The sequence below is a fragment of the Colletes latitarsis genome, chromosome 6 (assembly GCF_051014445.1).
Source record: "Colletes latitarsis isolate SP2378_abdomen chromosome 6, iyColLati1, whole genome shotgun sequence".
In the NCBI taxonomy this organism is placed as follows: domain Eukaryota; kingdom Metazoa; phylum Arthropoda; class Insecta; order Hymenoptera; family Colletidae; genus Colletes; species Colletes latitarsis.
In genome coordinates, this window is record NC_135139.1 from 24,787,714 (window position 1) to 24,813,092 (window position 25,379).

The window sequence follows — 25,379 nt, forward strand, 5'->3', positions numbered from 1 at the left end:
GACTTGATCCAATTCGACAGAATCTTGATAGTAACTTTTGCTTTTTATCAGACCTAAGCAGATCGAACCGTGTTTGACCTAGTTGGATCGCATCAAACTTACGAAACTATGGATTCTCGTCTGATTTTTGTAGACCCCATGACGCATACAGAATTCCAATCAAATCTCATCAAACCTCTCAAGACTCGGTCTCTGATTCCACCTGAGTCTCTTCTGACTCAATAATGGATTCTGTTAAACAATTCTGGGTACAAATCAAGTCCGTTGGATCCCATCAAATCTCATCAAATCTCATCAAACCTTTCAATCTTTGATTCACCCTGAATCTCGTCTGACTCAATAATGGATTCTGTCAAACAACGCTGAGTACAAATCAGCTCCGTTGGATCCCATCAAATCTCATCAAACCTCATCAAACCTTTCAATCTTTGATTCACCCTGAATCTCGTCTGGCTCAATAATGGATTCTGTCAAACAATGCTGAGTACAAATCAGCTCCGTTGGATCGCGTTTGACTTAGTTGGATCCCATCAAATCTCATTAAACCTCTCAAGACTCGGTCTCTGATTCCACCTGAACCTCTTCTGACTCAATAATGGCTTCTGTCAAACAATGCTGAGTACAAATCAGCTCCGTTGGATCGCGTTTGACTTAGTTGGATCCCATCAAATCTCATTAAACCTCTCAAGACTCGGTCTCTGATTCCACCTGAACCTTTTCTGACTCAATAATGGATTCTGTCAAACAATGCTGAGTACAAATCAGCTCCGTTGGATCGCGTTTGACTTAGTTGGATCCCATCAAATCTCATCAAACCTCTCAAGACTCGGTCTCTGATTCCACCTGAACCTCTTCTGACTCAATAATGGATTCTGTCAAACAATTCTGGGTACAAATCAGCTCCGTTGGATCGCGTTTGACTTAGTTGGATCCCATCAAATCTCATCAAACCTTTCACTCTATGATTCACCCTGAATCTCGTCTGACTCAATAATGGATTCTGTCAAACAATGCTGGGTACAAATCAGCTCCGTTGGATCGCGTTTGACTTAGTTGGATCCCATCAAATCTCATCAAACCTCTCAAGGCTCGGTTGGGCCGCGTTTGACGTAGTTTGATCGCTCGAAACTCGTCTGGTACATCGAAAATATTGAAATTTCCAGATAGTAGTCGGGCGGAGGAGAGATCCAGACTGAACTTAAACGGGAGCCGTCAGCTCTCGAAAAGCGCCACGGAGCTCAGGAACAACGACAACAGTTCGCCGTCACGACGCGGTGAACAGGCCGAATCCAGCGTCGTTCATCATCATCGGCAGCATCGGCACACAACCTCGGTGGCGCAACGGACGCACACCTTCTTCGCCACTTTGAAGAGCCGCTGGGCACGCAGCAGGAGCAAGGAGCGGAAGAAGTCGAAGGATGCCGGAAACGTTCATTCCCAGGACGCGTCTTACAAATCCGCGGGGGTCGAATCCGATTACGCCGCTGACTACTCGTCGGAGCACAGCAAAAGCTCCTCGGCCACGCAAAGTCCGGCCAGACACTGTCTCAATCATCCAGGTAGTTCTCCGATACCTCTTACAATCATTGTCAAACGTTTCGTTTTCTTACAGGACCTGGTATCTCTTCGAAACCGATTTAAATTGCTTATCGAGGATGTTACAAGGGACCAGAACACTTATCATTTATAATATTATTACAGTATGGAAGAGGTGGATGGTATATTTTGAATTGTAAAAGTCAAGCTTTGAAAGCAACGATCTGTAATACAGCGTGGCAATGTTTTCGGTAAATTTACCAGTTTCGAAATTATCATCGTTTCGTTAGGCCACTCGTGTCCCGACAGAAACGGTGAGTAATATAATTCGTGACGCGGTAAAATATGAGCGTCGACCCTATTCAGCTGACGTCGCCTCCTGCGGACTTACGCGTCACCCCTAACTGGGGTGACATGGCAATGTACGTGTTCATAGTGGAAATCTTTTCGACGAACCCCCTAATGTAGTATTAAATTATTACTTTCTGTTACGAGAGACCTACGCGAGCTCTAATGTACCGATTTTAATGGAACTTCCCAGCCAGCAATGGGACCAAAATATCTTTAACGTATTCAATACATAAAAGTTGAAGTACATAAACTTTACGCATCGCGTTGGTCAGTTTAGCTCGCCGATATTTTGCAAAGTACATAAATTAAATTCGAAGTCGTGTAAAAGGCGAGCGCTATCGTTCAACTTTTCCCTCCACGGTTCTTTTTTTATCACCGAGTAATAAATAGAAAAAAATGCTTGTCAATTTGCGCGGAAATCCTTGAACTTTTAAAACGAAGGGGCGTGCTACAGTCGTGACGCGCGGCACGTTGTAGTTTATCAGATTTTGACTTTGAAACTGACGTAGGTGCAGAAATTTTTAGACGGAAAAAAAAGAATGTTAAATCCTTCTGGAAAAATTATTTTCGGCTGCAGGGGTTAATTACAATCATTTTTGGTCATGAGTCATACCATCGAAATCCTACCCACTTTCGAGAAAAAAATTCGAATAGGTACTGAAATTTTTCGGCTAAAAAAAAATTTTTCAAATCGTCCTAAAAAAAATATTGTTAGCTGTGGAGGTCAATTACAATCATTTTTGGTCATTACACATATCCTCGAAATCCAACGCACTTTCGAGAAAAAAATTCCTTACTGAAAATACAATGTCTGACCCTGAAATTCCGATTCCCCTGAAATTTCATGGTTATGTTTAAAAAATCGTAATTCCGGAACGGTTTGGAGGATTTTAATGTTTCCAAATGCAAACTGCGTGTATTTTGATGAAGAATATTTATAAATTCCAAGAATGTTCGAAAAATTGTTCCTTAACCCCGTAAAGTGAGAAAAGTTTTAGAGTCAACCTAGTCTAACTATTTACAGACGTTCTCAGGGAAAGTTGGATGCTGAAAAACAAGTCTCATTGAGGTTTTTTAACAATAAAATAAAGTCTTTATTGAGTTTATGGGCGTATATTTCATAGAACGTTGCGTCTTTTTAATAGAGTCGCCGTTGGTGCGCGGCGATAGGCAGAATGTCGTGACGAGGCCGGAAGACAGTCCTGGAAGATGCAGCGATGGTCTGTCGAAAGGATCCTTGAGCTACCAGGCATCGAAGGACTTCAACGAGGAGGCTCGAGGTTCGATCAGCCAGGACGATAACGTGTTTCTGCAGGAGGAAGCAGCCCGAAAAAGAGAATTGGCGTTGAGGCAGCATGCTTTTTTCCAGCTTCGTTTGCACATCAGAAGAGGGGCGAATCTCGTCGCTATGGACAGATGCGGTGAGACAAATTCGCGTTTTGTCGTTCGCGTAAAGGGTTCCTTAAAAATTTATTTGAAATTGCCGGGGGAAATTTCTGTTGCTTACCTTGTTCCGTAGCGAAACGATCTCTCGATGCTTGAAAGTTTGGTGGCATTTGGCGGTTGACGATTCCGTTTAATACGGGATTAAATCCGATTAGGAAGCGACGCAGCGTCGCGAGCGGGAATAATTTATCGTATAATCGTTGTAAGACGTGGAATTTGTGGTTTCAGGCGCCAGCGATCCTTACGTGAAAGTGAAATGCTGCGGCCGATTGCTGCACAAGTCGAGGACCGTTCATCGCGACCTGAATCCAGTTTGGGATGAAAGCGTGACCTTGCCTATAGAAGACCCTTTCCAGCCACTCACGATCAAGGTACCAATTCTGGCAGTTCGTATTTGTCGCGGAGGAACGGTCGAGCGAGGCTTGTTTGTGGAATAATTTATTTAACAAGCTCCGAGGAACGAATAGCATCGATCCGAAAGTGCACTCGAAGTCGACTCGAATCTCTACGGTCGTCGCGTTTGTTAGCAGAGACGGGCAATATTTCGGACAATAGACCGCGAAAAGAGCAGGAAACTCGATGTGTACATCCTTTTGTAGAACCGCCGCGAGCCGGAATGGCTCGACTCTATGAAATAAAAATATCGATTGCTCTTTTTAAGAGCGATCGCGACGGATAGAAAATAGTCCTCGACAAAGATAAGAAGTTTGCACGTCTCTGTTCGATAGTTTCGGGATTTTTTATCAGCTGCTTGCTCTTTCTTTCGACTAGCAACAGACCTTGGTCGTTTCGACAGGTCTTCGACTACGATTGGGGCCTGCAGGATGACTTTATGGGCGCGGCGCAGTTGGACTTGACGAACTTAGACCTGGGCCAACCGCAGGACATCGCGTTGGAGCTGAAGGATCCGGCTAGACCGAAGCAACACTTGGGGGAAATTTATCTAACCACCACTCTTTGGCCGAGGAATCAACAGGACAAAGAACAGGTACTCGGTAGATCAGCTTATCCCAAGAATGTAACTCTGTTCGTTATTTATTTATTATTTTTAAGCCAACCTAGTAGAGTCCCACAAACGGCGAAGGAAGAAACAGTAATTGAAGATTTATTGGAAAAAACAAAAATAATTAAAATTACAGAGCTTCGAGTGACCGTAGTTTTTGCTTCGAAGAACGTATTCGGGGCACGAGGTTCGATGAGTAGAATCTCTTCCTATATTTAGGGGTAGATGACGAATCAGGGTAGAAACGTTCTGTGACAGATCTCGATGATAAAAAGGAATGTAGGGTAACGTTATACAAAATAACGGGACACCGTCGAGGTCAGAGGGAACGAATTTATGAGATGTAGGCAACCTCGACAGATTTACATATCATGGCGCAGATAGGGGCGCAGCTTGCTCTCGCCTACTTTGGCGAACGTTATCGTTCCGGTGCAAACAGTGACCAGAATTGTAATGCGTCGAGCAAACAGACGCAGCAAGTTTGAAAAACAGTCGAACAACTTTTCGGTTTTCATTTTTCCTGGCTTCGTGTAATTTTTTTTTCTCTATATTTTTAGCATGTGAAAATAATTCGTGTGTCGTGGCCGCGGTAACTTCGGTGGAATTAGCGCTGGCGAGCGAAATTTCAGGTCGAGTGCCGCGCGCAACGCGATCGTTTTCAACTTTTTCTCGACGATGCCTCGAATAGACGCGAAGCAAACGTTAAATACCTATCCCCTGATCAATCCGACGTTTCGCGTCACGGCTGACAGGACGGTTGCAGCGCAACGAAATATCGAAAAACGATAAATCCCTACGTGGCGAGCCCCGGGAGTCAACAATTGGAACATATTCAATTGTACAAGCTGTCGAAGCGCTCGTCTGAAAAGGCGTTTATCAACAAATTGCTAGTCTCTTACCTCTGGTAGCGGACGAGATACTCTCTGTTCGCGTTTGATCAGCACGTATTTCCATTAACCTCGAGATACATTCGGTAATTGACTCTGGTTTTTCGAATGTCGAACATAATTGACCCACTTGCGACGATCAATAACTTCTCCGTTTTATACGTAAAAAATGTGTTCCGCGTTAATGTTTTTACCTGTAAATATTCAATATCAAAGCGTCGTTATGGCTTTGCTTTTATTCGATTGTATGGTTAATCGTATCGAATTAATTTAATTTTTGAAGTTTAACGCACGATCGACCCAATTAATTCGTTTGATAATCTGTACGCGTATGAAATAAAACGAAGTATTTTACTGTTCCGAGCGATTTAATAAATATTTAGGTAGAAATATATGTATAAAATATGGATGCTTCGAAAGTGGGTTGAATATTTATTGCAACGATAAGCGAAGAATTAGACCAGCCTATAATAATTTATTTGATGGAAGGGTCATATTTTTATTTGTTTCTCGTGAGATATTTTATTTAGATAGAAATTTAGGCTGCACCCCGTATATTCATTGGCTGTTAGGGACAAGGAAACTGGGTTATGATGAAATCAGAAACACTCTCGACTCCGTCATGGTATTGACTTCGCCGGTATCATTGTTGGAAAGATGTTTGGAACTTCGAAGGTTCGTAACTTTTCCCATTGTAAACATTCCGTTCGGTTGACGTGGGTGCAATTTACTCGAAAACGGAAATTCCGCTCGAGGAACGTCTATATTCGGAGAGTAATTACAGGAAGTCGACTGGAAAGATTTATGTTCGAAAAACAGCAGCGTTTGATTAAAGAAATGGACAGAGTCATATATTTTCATAATTCCGGTAATCTTATCTTCTCTCGATCAGAATTTTGACCGGTTATCACGGCAGATTTAGGTATCACGTAATAAAATCTTCATCTATCTTTCGTTCGTTAATCAATCATGAATATAACGAAATAGCGGTTTCGAAAATGAAATTCCCTTTCTGTACGAAGATAATTTTTATTTATCCAATAATTTTTGTTACCGATTCTATTCCATCTTTTACACAGAAATCTGTCTTGTTAGATGTGTTCTGGATTTTTCCTAGAGCACTCAGTCGAATTTTATATCAAAAGATACTATAAAATTTCTCAGTAGACGCCAGGAGACAATATAAAATGTTTTATGATACGAGTCGTCTGTAATATCACAAAGGAACTCTCGTATTACTTCTTTTCAAATATTCTTTTCAGCGGCAAACGCTGCTCTCGTAACCGTTGAACCGAATTTCATTTCAAACTCGCTGCAAAAATTGTTGAATGTTATTTCCACGCACTGAAAGCATTTCACATTGCAGAGCGTTTTATAACAGTTGTAAATTAATTCACCATTCTGTTACGTAAACTGAAAAGCTACAAGGTTATGAAATATTATAGAAAATTATTGGAAATTAAAACCGTATGGATCACGTTAGTTTGTACGTGAAATCTCTTTAAAAATTTCGAATAAAGGTACACCTTTCGAAGCTGATTAGGTTGTCCAGGACGAAACAAGAGGGAAGTCCACTTAGTCGAGCAGTGTTAATAGCCTAAACGAGGTTACGAAGCTCCTGACTCGTAAGGGTCATTTCACGCGAAATTGAACCCTCTATGAAGTACAATTTCAGACTTTGCTGAATTTTGAATACTTCGCGATCTTCAGCGATATTTAAACTTGCGTCAAAGGATTTTTCAAACTCAGAATTTATTATAAATTATAACCGTTGAAGTGGCAATCGATCAACGATATTTTTTTAATTCGATCATAGCGCGGGATAATTAATTGAAATTAACGTTGTATACATATTTTCATGTATGTTTATTTATGCATATCTGTTGCACGCGATGACAAATGTAATTCGTAGTCAATGAGTCACTGATCGTTTTGTATTTCAAAAATAAAACGGTACATGTTGCTGGTCACGTCAAAAATAAATATTATTTAAATATACAGTCGCATATACGCAAACAGTTTTCCCGTAGGGGATCTGAAACTGTGATTTAAATATCGAAATATCAAACGATGCTCAACGAACCATTTAATACCGAGGAGCGACTCGTACGGTGTTTCGAAAAATCATTGGTGTCGCGTTTAAACGTTTTTGAAGCGTGGAACGTATTCTAGCGAGAAATATGCGATGTTACGTTAAAAAGTATCTGATTTCGCGTTGAATGACCCATGCACAGCGTGTCTCGTTGGCTGGAACACGATGTGACGTAATGTAAATGTGTATGCACTGTAATCCGTCGCGTAACGTCCGTCATCGTTCCGCTTTGGCTTGCAAACACGTTGAATGAACCTGTTTCTGCGGTCACAATCGGGCGCCAGAAGGGTTTCACTATGTGTCACGTTAATGTCATAATCAATATTGGCGATAAAGAAAATGTCCGGGAGGACCGCTCCCAGTCCACGACGGATGTAACAACGATCGCCATTTTGTAATCTGACTTGGACGCGGAATTGTGTAAACCGGTTACGCGAATTTACATTGTCATACTCTTGCGTAAGATTTTAATACATCGGAACGAGCAATTATTTATACAGCGTGAGTCACACTTCTACGCTCGACGATAAAAGAAAGTGGTACAGCAATGTTACAATAAACATTATTATCTTTAGATATAAACGTCTTCGAACATTGAATTTTGCATCTTTGGGCGTAACAGATTTCTTGATATTTAATTTGATCACCCTGTAACTACTACTATTTTTGTTCGATCCAGATACCCAATTTTTTTGGCGAAGTAGTTTCCATTTTTTGAGTCAGATAGCGCCATTTTGCATATCGATACTGCAGGCATCTATTCGCATTCAGGCTCTGTGTGTTTGTGATAATTCTGAGACAATTTAATGCATCCGTAGTATTTTCAGTCGAATTATAATACGGTTTTGTCTTTAATTTTTGTGGAAATTATTAAAAATTAAGGAACGGTCTGAGAGAAAAGACTGTTCGAGTTCAGTTTGTTAAACGTAATGGAAGAGACGGAAAAGTTTTATCCCACGATCGAATCGAGAAGCGGAATTGTTTGATTTCGCGGCTGAATCACGAGAGTTGTTTTATGTAACGTAGCATCTATCAACCGCGAGTGTGTTACGTGGATTTAACAGGGTGTTAAACGAACTTTAATTGAATAATGTTGGACGTCGCAATTCCTCGGCGACGCGAGAAATTGGCCAAGACATCTTTGTTTCATAAAAGTTCGAGAACGCCTTTTCGTTAACAAATCAAATTTTCTTCAGCAACTAACAGTATTCTTATTATTCCATTCTACTCTGTTTCTTCGATCTATGAGTATAGAAATTATATACGCCTGGTTTTTGCTTCCTTTGCTCAATAATATTTTTCTTGGAATTAATTAGCAACTCGTAGTCGGGTAATTAGCATGTTTAATGTACCGATGCAGTATGTGGTTCTGATCGGGGTTATAGAACTTTAAAAATTACAGATAAATAATCCTCGATCGCTCGATTTAAATCCCCTTGATCTTTTTCTTTGACGATTCTTCAAAAGCCCTGGCAAGTAACACAAATAAACGAATACTTCCGAGAATATTAATTTGTTTATGAGTACTTTGTTCCTCCATTTGGCGAGTACTATCTATCTTCCAAGTCGTGACCCTCTTTAACCTCCTTAAATATACAGAGTGTTCAGCCACACCTGGGAAAAATTTTAATAAGGGATTCTCGAGGCCAAAGTAAGACGAAAATCAAGAATACCAATTCGTTGATGGAGGCTTCGTTAAAAAGTTAAAACAATTAAATTCAAATTTTTCAAATCGTTATGAAAAAAATATTTTCGGTTGTGGGGGCTAATTACAATCATTTTTGGTGAATAGACGTACCTCCGAAATCCTACCCACTTTCGAGAAAAAAAATCGGGTAGGTATTAAAATTTTACGATGATAAAACAATTTCTCAAATCGTTCTAAAAAAATTATTTTCGGTTGTGAGGATCAATTACAGTCATTTTTAGTCATTAGACATACCCTCGAAATCCTACCCATTTTCGAGAAAAAAATTCGAGAAGCTGTGAAATTTTTCGACGAAATTAAAATATTTCGAATCGTTCTGAAAAAATTATTTTCGGTTGTGAGGATCAATTACAGTCATTTTTAGTCATTAGACATACCCTCGAAATCCTACCCATTTTCGAAAAAAAAATTCGAGAAGCTGTGAAATTTTTCGACGAAATTAAAATATTTCGAATCGTTCTGAAAAAAATATTGTTAGCTGTGGGGATCAATTACAATCATTTTTAATCATTAGACATACCCTCGAAATCCTACCCATTTTCGAGAAAAAAATTCGAGAAGCTGTGAAATTTTTCGACGAAATTGAAATATTTCGAATCGTTCTGAAAAAAATATTGTTAGCTGTGGGGATCAATTACAAACATTTTTAGTCATTAGACATACCCTCGAAATCCTACCCATTTTCGAGAAAAAAATTCGAGAAGGTGTGAAATTTTTCGACGAAATTAAAATATTTCGAATCGTTCTAAAAAAATTATTTTCGGTTGTGAGGATCAATTACAGTCATTTTTAGTCATTAGACATACGCTCGAAATCCTACCCATTTTCGAGAAAAAAATTCGAGAAGCTGTGAAATTTTTCGACGAAATTAAAACATTTCGAATCGTTCTGAAAAAAATATTGTTAGCTGTGGGGATCAATTACAAACATTTTTAGTCATTAGACATACCCTCGAAATCCTACCCATTTCTTAGAAAAAAATTCGAGAAGGTACTGAAATTTTTAGACGAAATTAAAAAATTTCAAATCATACTAAAAAAATTATATTTCGTTACAGGGGTCAATTACAATCATTTTTAGTCATTATACATACCCTCGAAATTCTACGCATTTTCGAGAAAAAAATTCAGTATGGGCGGAACTTTAAACGTTAATAGCTTTTTAACAAAGCCTCCATTAACAAATTGGTATTCTTGATTTTCGTCTTATTTTGGTCTCTAGAATCCCCCATTAAAATTTTTCCCAGGCGTAGCGAAACACCTTGTATATAAACATAACTTCTCAGCTGCGAACGACGAGTATACTCGTCACGAAGGAACGATGCAAGCTTCGTAGCTAAGAGGTTAATATATGGCGACCTTGCCTTGGCGGGGAACTAAAAAAAAAGTGTCGACAAAGATCAAAGAAACATAAAGCGATGACACAATGATTGTACGCTCGAGTGTTACACGCGGGTCGACCACACGTTGAATTTTCCACACGGGGTATCGCAATGTTTACCTCTTGGCGCGAGTGGAGAGGGAGATAGAGGCTTGGTAGTCGAGTTAAGCCGTATCGTTAACCAGTCGCACACAACCGTCGAGGAAGTGCGGGAGTCCTCTGCCTGAGCTGTGTACTTTCGCGTCTTTTTTTTTATCGCCTCGCGCTTTAATTACGGCCGTGACCTCGCCTTCAACAACGTATACGCGACGCGAGACCGTTTTTCTCGATCCGCGCTAAAGTGCTCGTTCGAGCAGTACGAAACGTACGTGAAACGCCCATGGGCGTTGGACCAGCGTGCTCCGCGAACGCAACGAACGAAGTCCCGCACGGAGGAGTTACTAACCTCAAATCGGGGGGAAGAAACACGATCGAACGTTACCGATAACGTTGCCACGACGATGTAAACGCGTAGCAAGATCGTTCGAGGACACACGAGTCATGAGATATCCGTAACGATCGATATTCTCGATCTTATCGAGGATTTATTTTGTATTCTATAATAATCGGGAGTACGGTGTAATCGCGATTGATATAAGCACCGTATGGAATGGTTGTTCGTTTGGAAGACGGACGCGATCGCGGCGTATTAATTAATGGAAAAAGCTATTCCGTAGTTTCCGCGGAAGGCACGAGAGACCCCTCGTTCGCGTAACTCATTGTCTGCGGCGGATACACTCGTCATTTGCGTAGACGGCTAAAGTGCCCCGGTGTACGTCAGCGTGGACGCGTTGGCCCTGAATGGCGGAAAAGAGGAAGAGGAACGACGCTAGGTTGGGAAATGGAGCGAAGCGATCCATTCGCGCCGCGACGGACTTGGATCGACGATGTTCGGCCACGTGCGCCGTCGACCGTTCGATGATTCATTGGTTTAAGTGGTCTGGTTAATGGGGTCCGCCTTGCCTCGAAGTCCTAAAAATTCCGCGATATACGAGACGTTTTTCTCATCGAGAAACCCGGTGACTTTGGGCCTCGAATATCGTCTACTCATTATAATAGGAAAACTACGTTATGGATTTGTCGAAAGATCGCGTAGAAATTTTTCTCGTAACGCTATCAGAAGCATACATCTAACCCACTTTTCTCCTTTCACATCGTTTGGAAATAGATCGCCAACAGGCCACATCTTTATCGTCTGGTGAAACACAACTCGATCAGATTTTGTTTTTTTTTTTCGAATGGCTTGGTAATTTCAACATTTACGTACGCGCTGATCGATATAAATACAATTTTTCTTGGACGTCGACGACTGTCATCTCAAAATAGCAGCGACCACTTGCATCATCCATTGTAGGAAAAATTTGTATTTCTCATGAAAGTATAATCATAGATGTGCAAAATCCACTAGGTGTGCCTATTCTCTACTGGCCGCTATTGCAAAAGTACAGTCATTTCCGGTATGTTTTTACATCGCTATAATTATGTCATTATACACATGAAATGTCATTGTGTTGCAAGACACTGTGCCTCAAGGCAAAGGCCAAGTAGAATTAACAAATTTTTTGCAAGTTTCTTTTTCACAATGTTTCTTTTCTTCTTAGAAGCTCTTGGACCATTGCCATAACGTTCCAGGTTTGAGAAACGTTCCAAAGCGAAGATAACACGGTACATTGTCGATATAATTGCACATTGTCCATATTGTCAAATCCGGCGTGCCAGTCTCATACTTTGGCGACTATAAACGCAAATCGCGTCGATTTTTTCCATTTCCGTATAATACGTTATGAAAGTTCCAAGAAATTTATGAACCCTCTATAACAATATTAATAATAGAAACGGTATCGAATCAATAGTATCAGACCCTAATTTATAATTCGGTATCGAATAGTATCAAACATTTAGTTACAAAATTAGCGATCGATATCCACTTGACGCTTCGTGAAAACATTGATAGCCATTCGATTCGACAACATCGTTAAATACACATTAATAGCGTGTCGCGGTAAATACTTCGATGGTCTTCAACGAACCAATTTAAATTTAAATTTTAAACTCCTACAGTTTTTCTCGAATCCAAATGAAATTTCGATTTCAAGACTCGAACCAGACAGACCCCTGAAAAATTTAAGCAGACACGAGATCGGCCATTCGCGATTCGTCGACGTCCTCGAGGCAATTTCTTTTTCGGTTTGGAGTCGGGCCAAGACACGGTTCGAACTTGCGAGCACAGAGGTTCCGAGTCGTCTGTATAGAGATCGACTGTTCTTTTTTTCTGGACTCGTAACTAGTCGTGGGATCGCGCGTGGGGAAAGTTGACCTCCAGACGACGGGAACCTTGTTATCGAGGATCGATTCCCCGCTGCATTCCGACACTAATTGCAGAAACGTCGCGTTTAATTATCCGCAGCCATTTCTCGCGCCCTTAACGGAAAAACTGGTACGCTACGACCCTTTGGACAGTCGAGTGCCAGAGATAGCGATAAACGACGCACAACAATGATCGTTTGCACTGTCTGCGGAACGAATCAAGCTCGTCGAGTCACGGAACTCGGCAATTAGATGCGGACAGGTGGTCGCGTGTGTACGAACGAAGAAACTGCTCGTCCATTCCGTAACACGAGAACGAATGTTCGCTGGTCGAACTCGAGGAATCCACGGGACCATCGAACCCATCTTCCTCTATGTAAATCGAACGAATCTCCATCCCTTTTCGAGGGAACAAGTACTCGAAGTGAGTTAAACGCTTGGACCGTAAAAGATCGAGGATGAATCGGTCGACGAGCGATCGTGCCGCGGAGATCGAGGCTGGATCGTTGGATCGCGAGTCTCTGGAGATCCCGAAGACTCCGAAGCGAGGTCTGAAGAGACGCGACAAAGTGGCGGACGCCGTCTCCAAGGAGCCATCGGACCCGGAAAACAATTCTGTAAAGGTTCCATCGAAGTCCGCGAAGAAAGGAGAGGAGAACGCGGAAAGCAAATGGAAGAAGTTCTGGGAGAGTAACAGGGACAGGTTCAAGCATAAATCCGAGGAGGACGCGAACGTGGAGGCCGAGGCTATCGATCGATTCGAAGACCTCGATAAGAACGATAAAACCACCGACGCGAATAATGGTAATCGTTTACCGCGTTGACTGGCCGATTTCGACGATCTTTAAGCATGATGGAGAATTATTTAGTCGCGATACGTTCGTAAATAGTACATTTTATGAAAATCAAAGTCAGTCTTGGAATAAACGATCCTTGGATTTATCATTGCAAGCGAATGGAAATGAAAATTCCCCCTCCACTGTACGGTAAAGGTCGTGGAAATCAACGAGGTCGTTAACGCGGTAAATAATTACCAAAATAACATTCCAGAGGAGTCGTCGAGTAACAACGAGACTCTGGCAGCCGATCAAGATACCTCCGAGACCAGGTCCGAGGACGCGTCGCGGAGCAATGCGGAAAAAGACGAAAATACCACGTCTGAAAGTAATTTCTTCGTGGATCTCGAGGACGAGAAGGGAAATCTGTCGACGATCAGGGGCGATCCATCTTCGAGAAGATGGAGCTCGTTGGAGAACCTGAGGGCGAAGATGGAGAACGCTGGATCGTCCGGGACGAAGGTCTGTCGATCCGTCGAGGGTCTGTCGATCGAGAAGCCAGCTAAGGTCAAAGAGAAGAGAACCATCGGCTCGTTGAAGTCCTCCTTCGAGAAGAAGATGGGCTCTGTGGAGAGGATGCTGGAGGATCACATGGAGAGGATACTGGAGGAGAACGTGCAGAAGCATCCGTGGCTGTTGCCCATAGAGGCCTGGATCGTCGATCGTTGCAAGGTCTCCGAATCGGCGAAGAGATCGAGCGAGGATTCGAGTTACGACGTTCGGTTCAACGCGACGGAGAACGAGACCGAGGAGAAGAGGTTGGAGAGCAGGGCGGAGATCTTGAAGAAGCCTAAGAAAGACTCTCCGAAATCGGAGAGAACGGGATTCGACGCTGGTCAGTTGATCTCACGGTTGAGGAAGAACGAGGAAGCCAATGTGGCGAAGGTGGATGGTGCTCCGGAGGCCAAGGACGCCAAGCATCAGGATCTGTTCGACAAGCTGAAAGACAATGTTAAGGAGAAAATGGAAGATATCCATAGGGTAGAGTTTGGAACTTTGCGTAGACCATTTGTAATAAAATTATCTGAAACTAGTTTACTTCGCCATTTGATATCGTGTGTGGTGTCTTTCACGAAGACAGGACCGTTTGAACGCGCCTTATTTTCACTGTTGCAGTACTTCCAACGGACCAATCGATTGGCAGACGTAAATAGACGCTTGAAATCGCAAATATGGAGCTCCGTGGTGACGATTGTTCTGGTCGAGGCGAAGAATCTGCTGCCGATGGATATAGACGGGCTGTCGGATCCCTACGTCAAGTTTCGGTATGAAATTATTTATCATTCTGTCGAATATTACTCGCCGCGTCGTAAAATCGATCGTTCCTCGCTTGTACAGATTAGGAACGGAGAAGTACAAGTCGAAGGTGGTGCACAAGACCCTGAGCCCGGTCTGGCTGGAGCAGTTCGACCTCCATCTTTACGAGGACCCGTACTTGGGCCAGGAACTGGAGGTGACGGTTTGGGATCGCGACAAAAGTCATCAGGACGATCTGATGGGGAGGACGGTGATCGATTTGGCGACCCTCGAACGCGAGACTACTCATCGGCTATGGCGTGACCTCGAGGAAGGCTCTGGTAGCATCTTCTTGTTGTTGACTATCAGTGGTACCACCGCCAGCGAAACCATCAGCGATCTGGCGGCTCACGAGGAAACGCCTCGCGAACGCGAACAGATGTACCAGAGGTACGCCGTGTTGAACACGTTGCAGAGGATACGGGACGTTGGTCATCTGACAGTGAAGGTAGTTGGCACGAACCTTTTTTGGCGTTCCTCGATTATTCCTCAAACTATGGTTTCCGAGAAGCAATTTACACTGTTATTTTCAGAATAAGATCGGTATTGTCACAATCTAGGTTCGAGGATTGTGGGGTTCGTTTCTGGACCGTTTCCAAATTGTGCAAATATATTCACGTCTCTATCGATAACGTATATTTGTAGCCTCAAACACTATAGTATCGAAACCATTGTGAAATAAAAATTTGTATCTTATAAACGGGTGCTCCTTCGTGCAATAATCGAGGGGCTAGTATATGGAACGACGAAAGGTGGTAGAAAATGTTATTACTTACCCATGTATCTGTAACTGTGTAGGTATTCAGGGCCCAGGGTCTCGCTGCAGCCGATTTAGGGGGGAAAAGCGATCCCTTCTGCGTCCTCGAGTTGGTGAACGCCAGATTGCAGACTCAAACGGAGTACAAGACGCTCGCGCCAAACTGGCAAAAGATCTTCACTTTGTGAGTTGTCGAAAAGTAAAGCCAGATACTGTGATCCGAGTTTTTCTATCAAATAAATTTGGATCACGGTACCATTGCAAAGTAAAGTAATTAAACGTGATGATATATTTTCAGTAACGTGAAGGATATAAATTCGGTGCTAGAGGTGACCGTGTACGACGAGGACAGGGACCATAAAGTAGAGTTTCTTGGCAAGGTCGCCATACCGCTGCTGAGAATCAGAAACGGCGAGAAGAGGTGGTACGCGTTGAAGGACAAGAAACTGAGAGGCAGGGCCAAGGGCAACACGCCCCAAATCCTTTTGGAGATGACCGTCGTTTGGAACGTGTTCAGGGCCTGCGTTCGAACGCTGAATCCCAAAGAGAAGAAGTACATGGAGCCTGAGATCAAATTCAAGAGGCAGGTCTTTCTGCGGAACGTTCTCAGGCTGAAGGCCATCATCATCATCTTCATCGACATTGGAAAATACGTGCAGTACGTGTTTCGTCACCCTCAATTTAATAATTATAATTTGGCTCGTTTAATTTTAACGGAGTTGATATAATTAGGAGCTGCTGGGAATGGGAAAGTAAAATGAGAAGCATCATCGCCTTGGTTTTCTTCATTCTTGCCTGTTACTACTTCGAGCCTTACATGATCCCCGGTGCGGCACTACTTATTCTGTTAAGATATTATCTGGTACGTCAGGATATTACTTCTTCACCACTAATTATTTCTAATCACATTTTTTCGCTCTTCGATGATCTTTGCTAACCTATTAGTGCTTATAGGAAACCTGAACTAACGTAGAAATCCTTATTCAGTAACGATTGCGACGTTGATCGTAGAACACCCGTTAAAAAATAGATTTTTTAAGAAGCTCGTAAATTGTTGTTTAGAAGAAACCATCCATGTACCGTTGAGCGAGGTGGAGGTGCACATTCGTTAAATCTGTTATCGCTATTAGCGTCACTTAACAGAGATTAGTGTCTTCCTTCCTGAGTTAAATAAAATTTAAACCGAGCATGAGCGTAGATTGTAATCGACCAGCAACCGTATCTGTAGAATTTTTAACAATTTCTTGTTCAATTTCTACACTCTGATCAAATCTTCATCCCTCTGATAGTTTCTTCTATATTAATTATTGGGCTTAGTCTTCGAACGTGCTTAATTAATACACCGGTAATCCCAAATACATGCACATAACTTGTACACGAGTCGAACGCTTGACGACCTTTGCCTGCATCGCTGCATGCGCCCACCTTCTTCGCTACTCCGCCCAGCTTTACGAAGACGGAAGTGGGCTGAATCAATGGATTTCCGGACAGGTCGCGGTGATAACCGGCACGCCTCTGTCCCATTACACGGGCTCCCATTTCCACGACGACGGCGACGACGGTCCAACCACACCGGGAGACGACGACGACGACGACGACGACAAAGATAAAGTGAGTTTCGACTGATTAAATTTATTCTATAGTTTTTCTCCGTCCATTTTCGATACTCTGCGAGCGTACGATATACGTGGTTTCAGGAAGAGAAGAAAAGTCTGAAGGAAAGATTGCAGGCGATACAGGAAGTGACCCAGACCGTTCAGAATTCAATCGGCTACATAGCCAGCCTTTGCGAGAGGGTGAAGAATCTCTTCAATTTCACTGTCCCCTATCTGAGTTACTTGGCGATAATGCTGGTGATCCTCGCGGCCACTGTTCTATATTTCATCCCTGTCAGATACCTTATCCTGGCCTGGGGTGTGAATAAGTTCTCCAGAAAGATCGTTCGACCTCACTCGGTTCCGAACAACGAGGTTCTCGATCTCGTGTCCAGAGTGCCCGACGACGAGGAGCTACTTAATTACAGGTGATTGACGCCGATTTCATTCAATATTTATTATCTTTCTCGAAACGTATACACTGGTTACCTATTTCGATTACAATACAGACAAAGTAATTCGTTAAAGAGTATTTATAATTAAAAAAACAGTCTTGAATCAACGAGATGATAAAAAGAACATACCAGTCATTTTCAAAATTTTATCTGATCCAGCGATTTGGACGGCAATAAACAGAAATTTTGAGGGGACACTATCCGAACAACTGTTAGAACCTGGGTAAGATCGAATTCTATTGAGACAATAAATTGTATTTGAGAAACGAAAACAAAAGTATAGCTTGTCTTTATAAAATACGCAACGCGCGTACTTGCGTCGATCTTTGGATTTTTATACACTCACACAATATAACAAATATATCAATAGGAAATCGTCGATGTTAAGAGAGCATTTACACTTTACAGTCAGACACGAATCAAACACCCAGCAGTAGGTATAACACGTATTAAAAACACCAGTAATAGCACCGTCTACTTAATCTTCACCCATTTACATATACAAAACATTCATTTCCACAGAAATTAAATTCTCCAATAAACAATTTGTTTGTAATGCAAGCATGGTATTTTCAATGTTTCGACTCCGAGTCTTCTCACTTTATTAAACTTTTACTCACGTATATTTGTCAATTTTCAAAGAACCCTTTTTCAGTATTTTCTAATCAGTAAAGAATTTGTTCGCCATTCACTAAAATTATTCGCTAAAATTCACCCACGTTCGTAAACCCTGGCTTTCGATGTTGAAAATGTTAAAACCCCGTTCGTCCGATTGTTCTGGCTCCAGTTGTCCGTATTCACGTGTCTACGATAACGATATTGGTGTTGACGGAAATGGGGGGAGGCATTCCGTTTAACGAGGAAAATATTTTTTCTCCGCAGAGAGTTAAAACCGTTGTCGACCGCCGACTGCGAGAAAAGCGGCGCCTCGGGCAGTCCGGGCCACTCGAATCTAACGAGAAGGGAGCAGAGGAAGAGGCAAAAGGCCGCGTAGCAGCCAGCCCCGCGGCCGGAAGTCGCGGGTCTACGATCACCGAGCATCCTGAGGACGGTCCTGTTGCGCCGGAAGACGCGTCAGCGCAAAGGATCAGCGGAGAATCCGGATGTGATCGACATGGACTGAGAAACCTACGTTTACACTTGTAGAGTTCTAGCTAGAGGGGATGAAACTATAGTTTCCACTTTCTCTGATCGAGTACGAACACCCCGCGTGGTATGTCTTGGACGTGACCGTCGCACAGGGTTTGTATCATTACGCGTTTGTACAAATTACGGTGGTCCCCGGTTATGTGAAATCGTACCGCGACAGATAACCGGGGAAGTCGAGTTACTTTAATCCCGAAGTGGAATCACCTCGCTTGTTGCATCGATTCGCGTTAGGGACACTTGCGAGGAAATCGATTTTTCTGTTCGAGTCACTGATGAAATCTGATAAACATTTACACTTTATATTGCTGTCATAAAGAGAGTTTGATCTTGAATTTTTGCAGGGAAAAATCGAAGAAGAACCATTTTTGCGATAATGTCTGCGAAATGAAATTTGATTCAACGTACATATCGAAAACCGAACAATGGTGAGAATCTATTTAATCAAATATTTTCTATAAACGAGTTACACAAAATATCGTTGTGATCGAATGGTAGATAACAGCGCGGACGAAATATTGCAATGTGATATTTAAAACAGTACAACGGAACTTTAGGAGAGTAAATTAGACGGATCTCCGATGGACAACGATTTTCCCGAGACATACCACGCGAAATTGTTGCTAGTTTTTCGTTCGATAATTCGTGAGAATCGAGGGAAGCTTATCGAGGGAGAATGGTGTTATATTTAAAGAGGAACCGTAGTTTTATCGAATCGTTGGGCCCAAGATGGCTACGATGGACTCGTACGTGATACGTTGTCGATAGGGAGGTCGAATTTGCCGCGATATTTACCATCTGCTTCGTATCACGAATCGTCAGAATGCTCGACGTTCCTGTCTACAGAAATAGATAAATCTTTTCCGGGAAATCGAGAAACCCAAGCAGGTTCCCACGAAACGAGTTAAACGAGAGCCACAAACTTCCAGCCAGTTGGGCAAATAAACGAAACACGCTATGATTTCTTCGAACGTTTGACCTCCCTGTCGACAAGCATTCGAAGCGAGACGCGAATCGACAAAACGTGTTTGAAAGTATGCAATCCCGTACGAACGGGGATGACCGCGTTTCGAGCGTATCAAAACAAGCGAGAAACGCGACGTTTTCGTTTTCGGTTTTATCGTTTCCCCTTTCGTTCGTAAACTTTTTGATAGAAAATGAATTAGCTAACAATATCGACGGAGAAGAGGCAACATAGAGTATTTAACAAATGCGAGAATAATTCCCGTCTAGGGTTATCCTCGTCGATCCGTTTCGTCCATCGGTGTCGTAGATGTAGCTGCTGAAGAGAAAGAAGAGAAAAAAAAATCGTTACCACTGAATGAGAGATATAAAGGTATAAAAAAAATAATAAAATTAAAAGACAAATAGCGTTGTTCTCGGCGACAGCATCGCGAATTCGCTTTAGCGAGCTGTTTACGTTTCAGGAACGACGAACAGTCGCTTGTTTAAACCTTCAAACGTTGGTTTGCTTTCATTCGGTTTTCGTACTCTACCTCGCGGCGAAAGCTGTTCGTCGTTCGTGAAACGAAATGTTAGTCGTACCCGTTGGGATACCACGATGTGTCTCGACGTTATTCTCATTAATAGTATTTAATAATTATCGAATTCTTCGTTCCAACGCACACGTTCACGCGTTAGGCGATCTCCTCGAGCATGGTGACACAGAACGCGAGATCGAACGAGTGTGAACGCTCGTGACATTTATAATATAACCACTTGGACGGGCGTTGAAATCACTGATAATCGTTTACATTTGAATTTATTCAATTTTCATTTTTATTCGACAGTATACGGAATAAGGTTATACAGTGATAGATTATTGTGATTTCAGCGTAATCCATAACTGTTATACAGGGAGAACCACACGACTAGTTCGACGTTATTATTTCTCTTATCACTGGACTAACAAGAATTTCGTTATCACGGATGGCATGGTTCATAAGATCCTCCTAAACGATAACATTAGATTTTATACGCGTAATTCTTTTTTTATAAATTTTCAATGTCTCCTTCAATTATCACAAAATACGCGACCTTCGGGTGTCCTTGAGAAACTATTGATATCTATTTAGAACGTTAGGTTTCTTCGAAATAAATTCTCACACACAAGATTATTTGAAGGTCGACAAACATTGAAGGTGATCTTGAGAATTTACAAAAAGTTTAATATTATCTTAAAGAACCTTCTGAATCGTGTCACAAAATTGCGACAAGTCGCGTGGTTCGCCTAGTAATCTCTGGAGTACGATGAAACGTTTTCAGAATAACAAGGAACATATCAGATCATCTTCCTCCCGAAAAAAATAAGAATAGTAGCGAATTCGTCGTAGAATTTTGTCGATAAATGCTGCATGGTCTTCGTCGTTGAAAAATTAAAGATGAAATCGCCGAAGAAACTGTCCCGCGTCGCGACACGCGAATGGAAACGGTCGACGAAAGAGGAAAAAGTTTGTTCGGCGAGTAGGGTTACTATTTTTCTAACAATAATGGCCATTGTCGTTCTCGCGACGATAGTTCAGGCTTGGTCGCCGATTAGATAACGGTTCCAGGGCCTGCTCCTGTGACTTTCTTCGTTCCGAATGTTACGCTAACGTTTTTTGCGCCAGTTTTATTCCTACGCGATTACGCAATCCCACTGTCGTTGTAAAAAAAAAAAAACCTCGTTACTTCCGTATATTTTATTACCACTTCCGGATGGTTACGGGCTCGCGTCGTCGCGAAAGTGATATTCGTAGACATATATTACAGACATCACGGCTGAAGTATGCGTTAGTCGATGGAAATTAGATCAAGGATTTATGGATGTCGTAATTACAGGACACTGTGTAACGACTCTTTGAAACGTACGTAGAAAAATAAGATGCTTCGCTGGGGACGACTAATTATTCGAAAGTACCTTTCTTCTTTCTTCCATGGTTCTCCCACGAAGCGTACGGACTCGAGCATTTATGAAATAACATTACTCGAAACGCTGTTACTTTGTTATTTTGTCTCGCGAAGTAACTTTGATAATAATATTCCCACGTTAACTGCCACGGGGTTATTGGACGAAACCAGACGCCATTTTTTATAAACAAGTATTCAGTTTTCCAATGCATATCGAATACATTTTTCGTGGACGTTCGTTATACATTATTTACTCGTATCTAGTGTCCAATAACTTACATGGCAATCAGTGTATTAATAGTTAAAGTATCCATAATCTATTGTGACAGGTATTTATAATTTTAATAGAAAGTTCATTAGTATATTCAATAGCTACAAATAAAACTAAAATATTCGTTAAAATCTTATGCAACAACTCAACTATTAACTTTGTTACTTCTAATGTTCGTTTCGAATAAAGTTTGGCTTGGTCCGAGGGCGCGAGGGCAACCAAAATGGCGGCGAAGAAACGTGTTCTCGCGATTACGTTTCAAAGAGCTCGATGAATACATATTTCGTAGCGGTTACAACTTGTTAAACTAAATATTGCGAGGAACATGCTCGAGGAGGGAAACGACGCGCGGAATTAATTATTCCTAACCGCGATTTTACGGTTCGTGCCAGCCGATGAGAAAGCTGAAAAGAGGAAGGGGAGATATCGCCGATCCATTTCTTCGCTTTTCTAACACTCGAACTTTGAACGCCGCTTTTTCGAATCTCTCGTCATCGATCTTCTCATTGTTGTGTCACGATTCCACGTCATGATGCGAATGTACTGGCTGTATCAAAAGTTTTGAACAATCCGTATCCATTTTACTTATAGTATAGTAGAATCTTCACAAAACTACTATCGATAGATTCGCGAGGTTTATCTCGTTAAAACGAGTACAAACACGACCTATCTCGGACCATTTTTAATTACACGTTGTTCTAATAATTTATTAATTACGTGTTGGTAAAAGTAGTCCGGGATAGGTCGTGTTTGTACTCATTTTCATCAGGAGAACCTCGCGAATCTATCAATAATACTTTCACGAAGATATCGTTAATTTACAAAGAAATATATTTCGATATTTGTTTATTGCTGTGAGCACGTTCCATTCTTATAATTTTCGAAAGTTTTGGATACCAGCCGAGTACGTCGCTCGAGTAATATTTGACTCTTTGAAGCGTTATACTTAATATTTGCAATTTCTTCTTTCCAAAGTAATTTTATCGATCGTATCGTAAGGGTTCAGAGACTCGTTAGCATTTACCCGCGGCTTGTTACTCGTTGTTATGATATCTACGTCTGTTGGATAATGTAATCGGCTATCTGTGAAATCGTCTGTACGCGAAACGCGACATTAGCGCGCGCGCGTGCAACGAAATCGTGTGAGAGCTTACATAAAAGTGCTCTTACCGTAATTTTATCTCTCGTCGATCGGGTAGCGAAGTAAAAACGCAATTGTCTCTCGCGTTAACGCGAGTTCGCGTGTCTCCGCGCTTCGGAGGGTCAAATAGGCTCGGAAATAAAAATCATCGTTGTTCCTGATCGTCGATTCCCGGGGGCCTAAGATCCAGGCAAAAGTATCCACGAACACACTGAACATTTTACACGCGAACACTGAGACGATAGAGAAAGAGGGAAAGAGGGGCGATTCTTTTTGTCATCTAGTCAACGAACTTTCTTAGTAAGTGAGAAACTTGTGATACTTTGAATCAATTTCTTCTTTTTTTTAGGTACGTCGACGATAGCGTACGTCCGTCGTGTGATTTAAAATTTCGACGACAGAAACCCGGGAATGTCTTTATCTTTTTGGCGTTCGAATATGTGCTTTTTACGAAAGAATGTCAATTATTGCGTTTCGAGCGATCGTCGATCGATTCTCGCGCGTTTTAAATCACACGCGGCGCGTCGATCCGTTTTGTACAGTCATTCCTGAGATCATTCCTTTTATTAAAATTCTCTGGGTACATCGTTGAATTTCTTTTTTTTATTTTTGTTCTCTTTTTAGGCAGGGGAGTCGCTGAGCTGTCCCCTGGAAAGTATATGAAATTTTTCTCTTAAATTTTAAGAAACGAAAGTCGCGAATTTGCCGTGCATCCTTCGCCTAGATTTCAAATTTTGTCGAATATATACATATATGGTCTTTTTCATCGCCCAAGCTGACTGAAACTTCTTCATCGTTCATAGTAATAATGTGTATAAAGAGGTTTTTTATACTTTATGATAATATTGTATTGTTCAATTTGCATGTCGAATGTTTCAATTTAACATATGCTACTTCAGTCAATAAAATTGTTATTCTTCCTAGCGAATTTCATTTATTGTAGGCACCGCGATGTTCAGCTGACGTTCACAACGTTCGATCGCTTGTAATAAATTGTTAAATTGTTTACGCGTGTTCATCTTGAATTGTTCGACTTTTCGAAAATAACGTTAGTATCTTGTTGGAAAACGATTCGGGCTTCTCGTTAACTTAGCAGCTAGCTTCATTATGGTGGTAAAAAGTAATTAAAATCACAAATTCAATCATTCTTTGCGGCCCAAAACTCTTATTTATCCGTAAACCCATAATGCAAGAACTATTATTACAAAACTTTCAACGAATCCCATCGACATAGCTAACTGTTCCAGGCCTCTCTTGTTACTTGACAGCCTTTATTTCTATTTCTTAAAAAATTTTATCCAAACTACAACTTTTATTCCGGAGGACTCTCATTTATCTGGTCTCGTGGAAACTTACAATACGAGAACCGTTATTATAAAAGTTCCAAAAGGTTTCAAATGGAACCTATTGAAAAAGTTCCACGCTGTTTCGAACCACGGGATCGAAACTCCTGATGAATCTGGCTGCAACGTTAGCGAAACGTCCGTTTCCCAAAACAATTTACACTCGTTGTTCGGGCTGCGGACTCAGCGTTACCGCGTGTATGATGACGCCTATGGTTGCCCGTCGGCCGCGTCAGTATTACAGGCGTCAGCAAAATCGAACATCCGACAGATGTCTCGCGGATCCGTTCACTTTCTACCGTGTCGTTTTTCTACTCTTCCAGTTTTGTACTTCCAATCGGTGATGGGATTTAGAAGATTCGAAGTGATTCGAAGCGATTCGAAGCTATTAAAAGTGATTCGAAGCTATTAGAAGTGATTCGAAGCTATTCGAAGTAATTCGAAGTAATTCGAAGTAATTCGAAGTGATTCGAAGTGATTCGAAGTGATTCGAAGCTATTCGAAGCTATTCGAAGTAATTCGAAGTGATTCGAAGTGATTCGAAGTGATTCGAAGCTATTAGAAGTGATTCGAAGCTATTCGAAGCTATTCGAAGTAATTCGAAGTAATTCGAAGTAATTCGAAGTGATTCGAAGCTATTAGAAGTGATTCGAAGCTACTCAAAGCTACTCAAAGCTACTCAAAGCTATTCGAAGCGATTCAAAGTCCCACCGCTACTTTTAATAATGTATCGTTCCTCCTAGGACCGGATCAACGCCAACAAATGCCCTAATAAACATCGTTTAACCAATAATTAATACTCCAAGGAGTGTAAAATATTTTTATGAACATTTTTAGAGACACATCGTAATCTTATGTTTCAAAGTTACAATATTTGATTGTTTTCGGTGGGCTTTGTATC

At 41.6% G+C, this 25,379-nt stretch overlaps 1 protein-coding gene across 12 annotated transcripts in view; it reads left to right on the forward strand.

Annotated features, from left to right (window-relative positions):
• Positions 1 to 24,058, forward strand: part of Mctp (multiple C2 domain and transmembrane region protein) — a 39,077-nt gene extending 15,019 nt beyond the window's left edge. For 2 of the 12 annotated variants that reach the window (XM_076767566.1, XM_076767567.1), the window contains exons 3-14: positions 1,164 to 1,559; positions 3,033 to 3,308; positions 3,562 to 3,704; positions 4,130 to 4,321; positions 14,702 to 14,850; positions 14,924 to 15,329; positions 15,680 to 15,822; positions 15,937 to 16,296; positions 16,371 to 16,500; positions 17,085 to 17,249; positions 17,336 to 17,661; positions 18,571 to 24,058. In XM_076767566.1, the coding sequence (XP_076623681.1) occupies positions 1,164 to 1,559; positions 3,033 to 3,308; positions 3,562 to 3,704; positions 4,130 to 4,321; positions 14,702 to 14,850; positions 14,924 to 15,329; positions 15,680 to 15,822; positions 15,937 to 16,296; positions 16,371 to 16,500; positions 17,085 to 17,249; positions 17,336 to 17,661; positions 18,571 to 18,682 (2,798 nt within the window). In that variant the 3' untranslated portion in view covers positions 18,683 to 24,058. Of the gene's footprint in view, positions 1 to 1,163; positions 1,560 to 3,032; positions 3,309 to 3,561; positions 3,705 to 4,104; positions 4,322 to 10,309; positions 13,554 to 13,799; positions 14,567 to 14,701; positions 14,851 to 14,923; positions 15,330 to 15,679; positions 15,823 to 15,936; positions 16,297 to 16,370; positions 16,501 to 17,084; positions 17,250 to 17,335; positions 17,662 to 17,847; positions 17,912 to 18,096; positions 18,122 to 18,570 lie in introns of those variants that run through there. The other 10 variants (XM_076767569.1, XR_013079905.1, XR_013079904.1 and 7 more) reach the window with 10 other exon arrangements.
• The last annotated feature ends 1,321 nt before the right edge of the window (positions 24,059 to 25,379 follow it).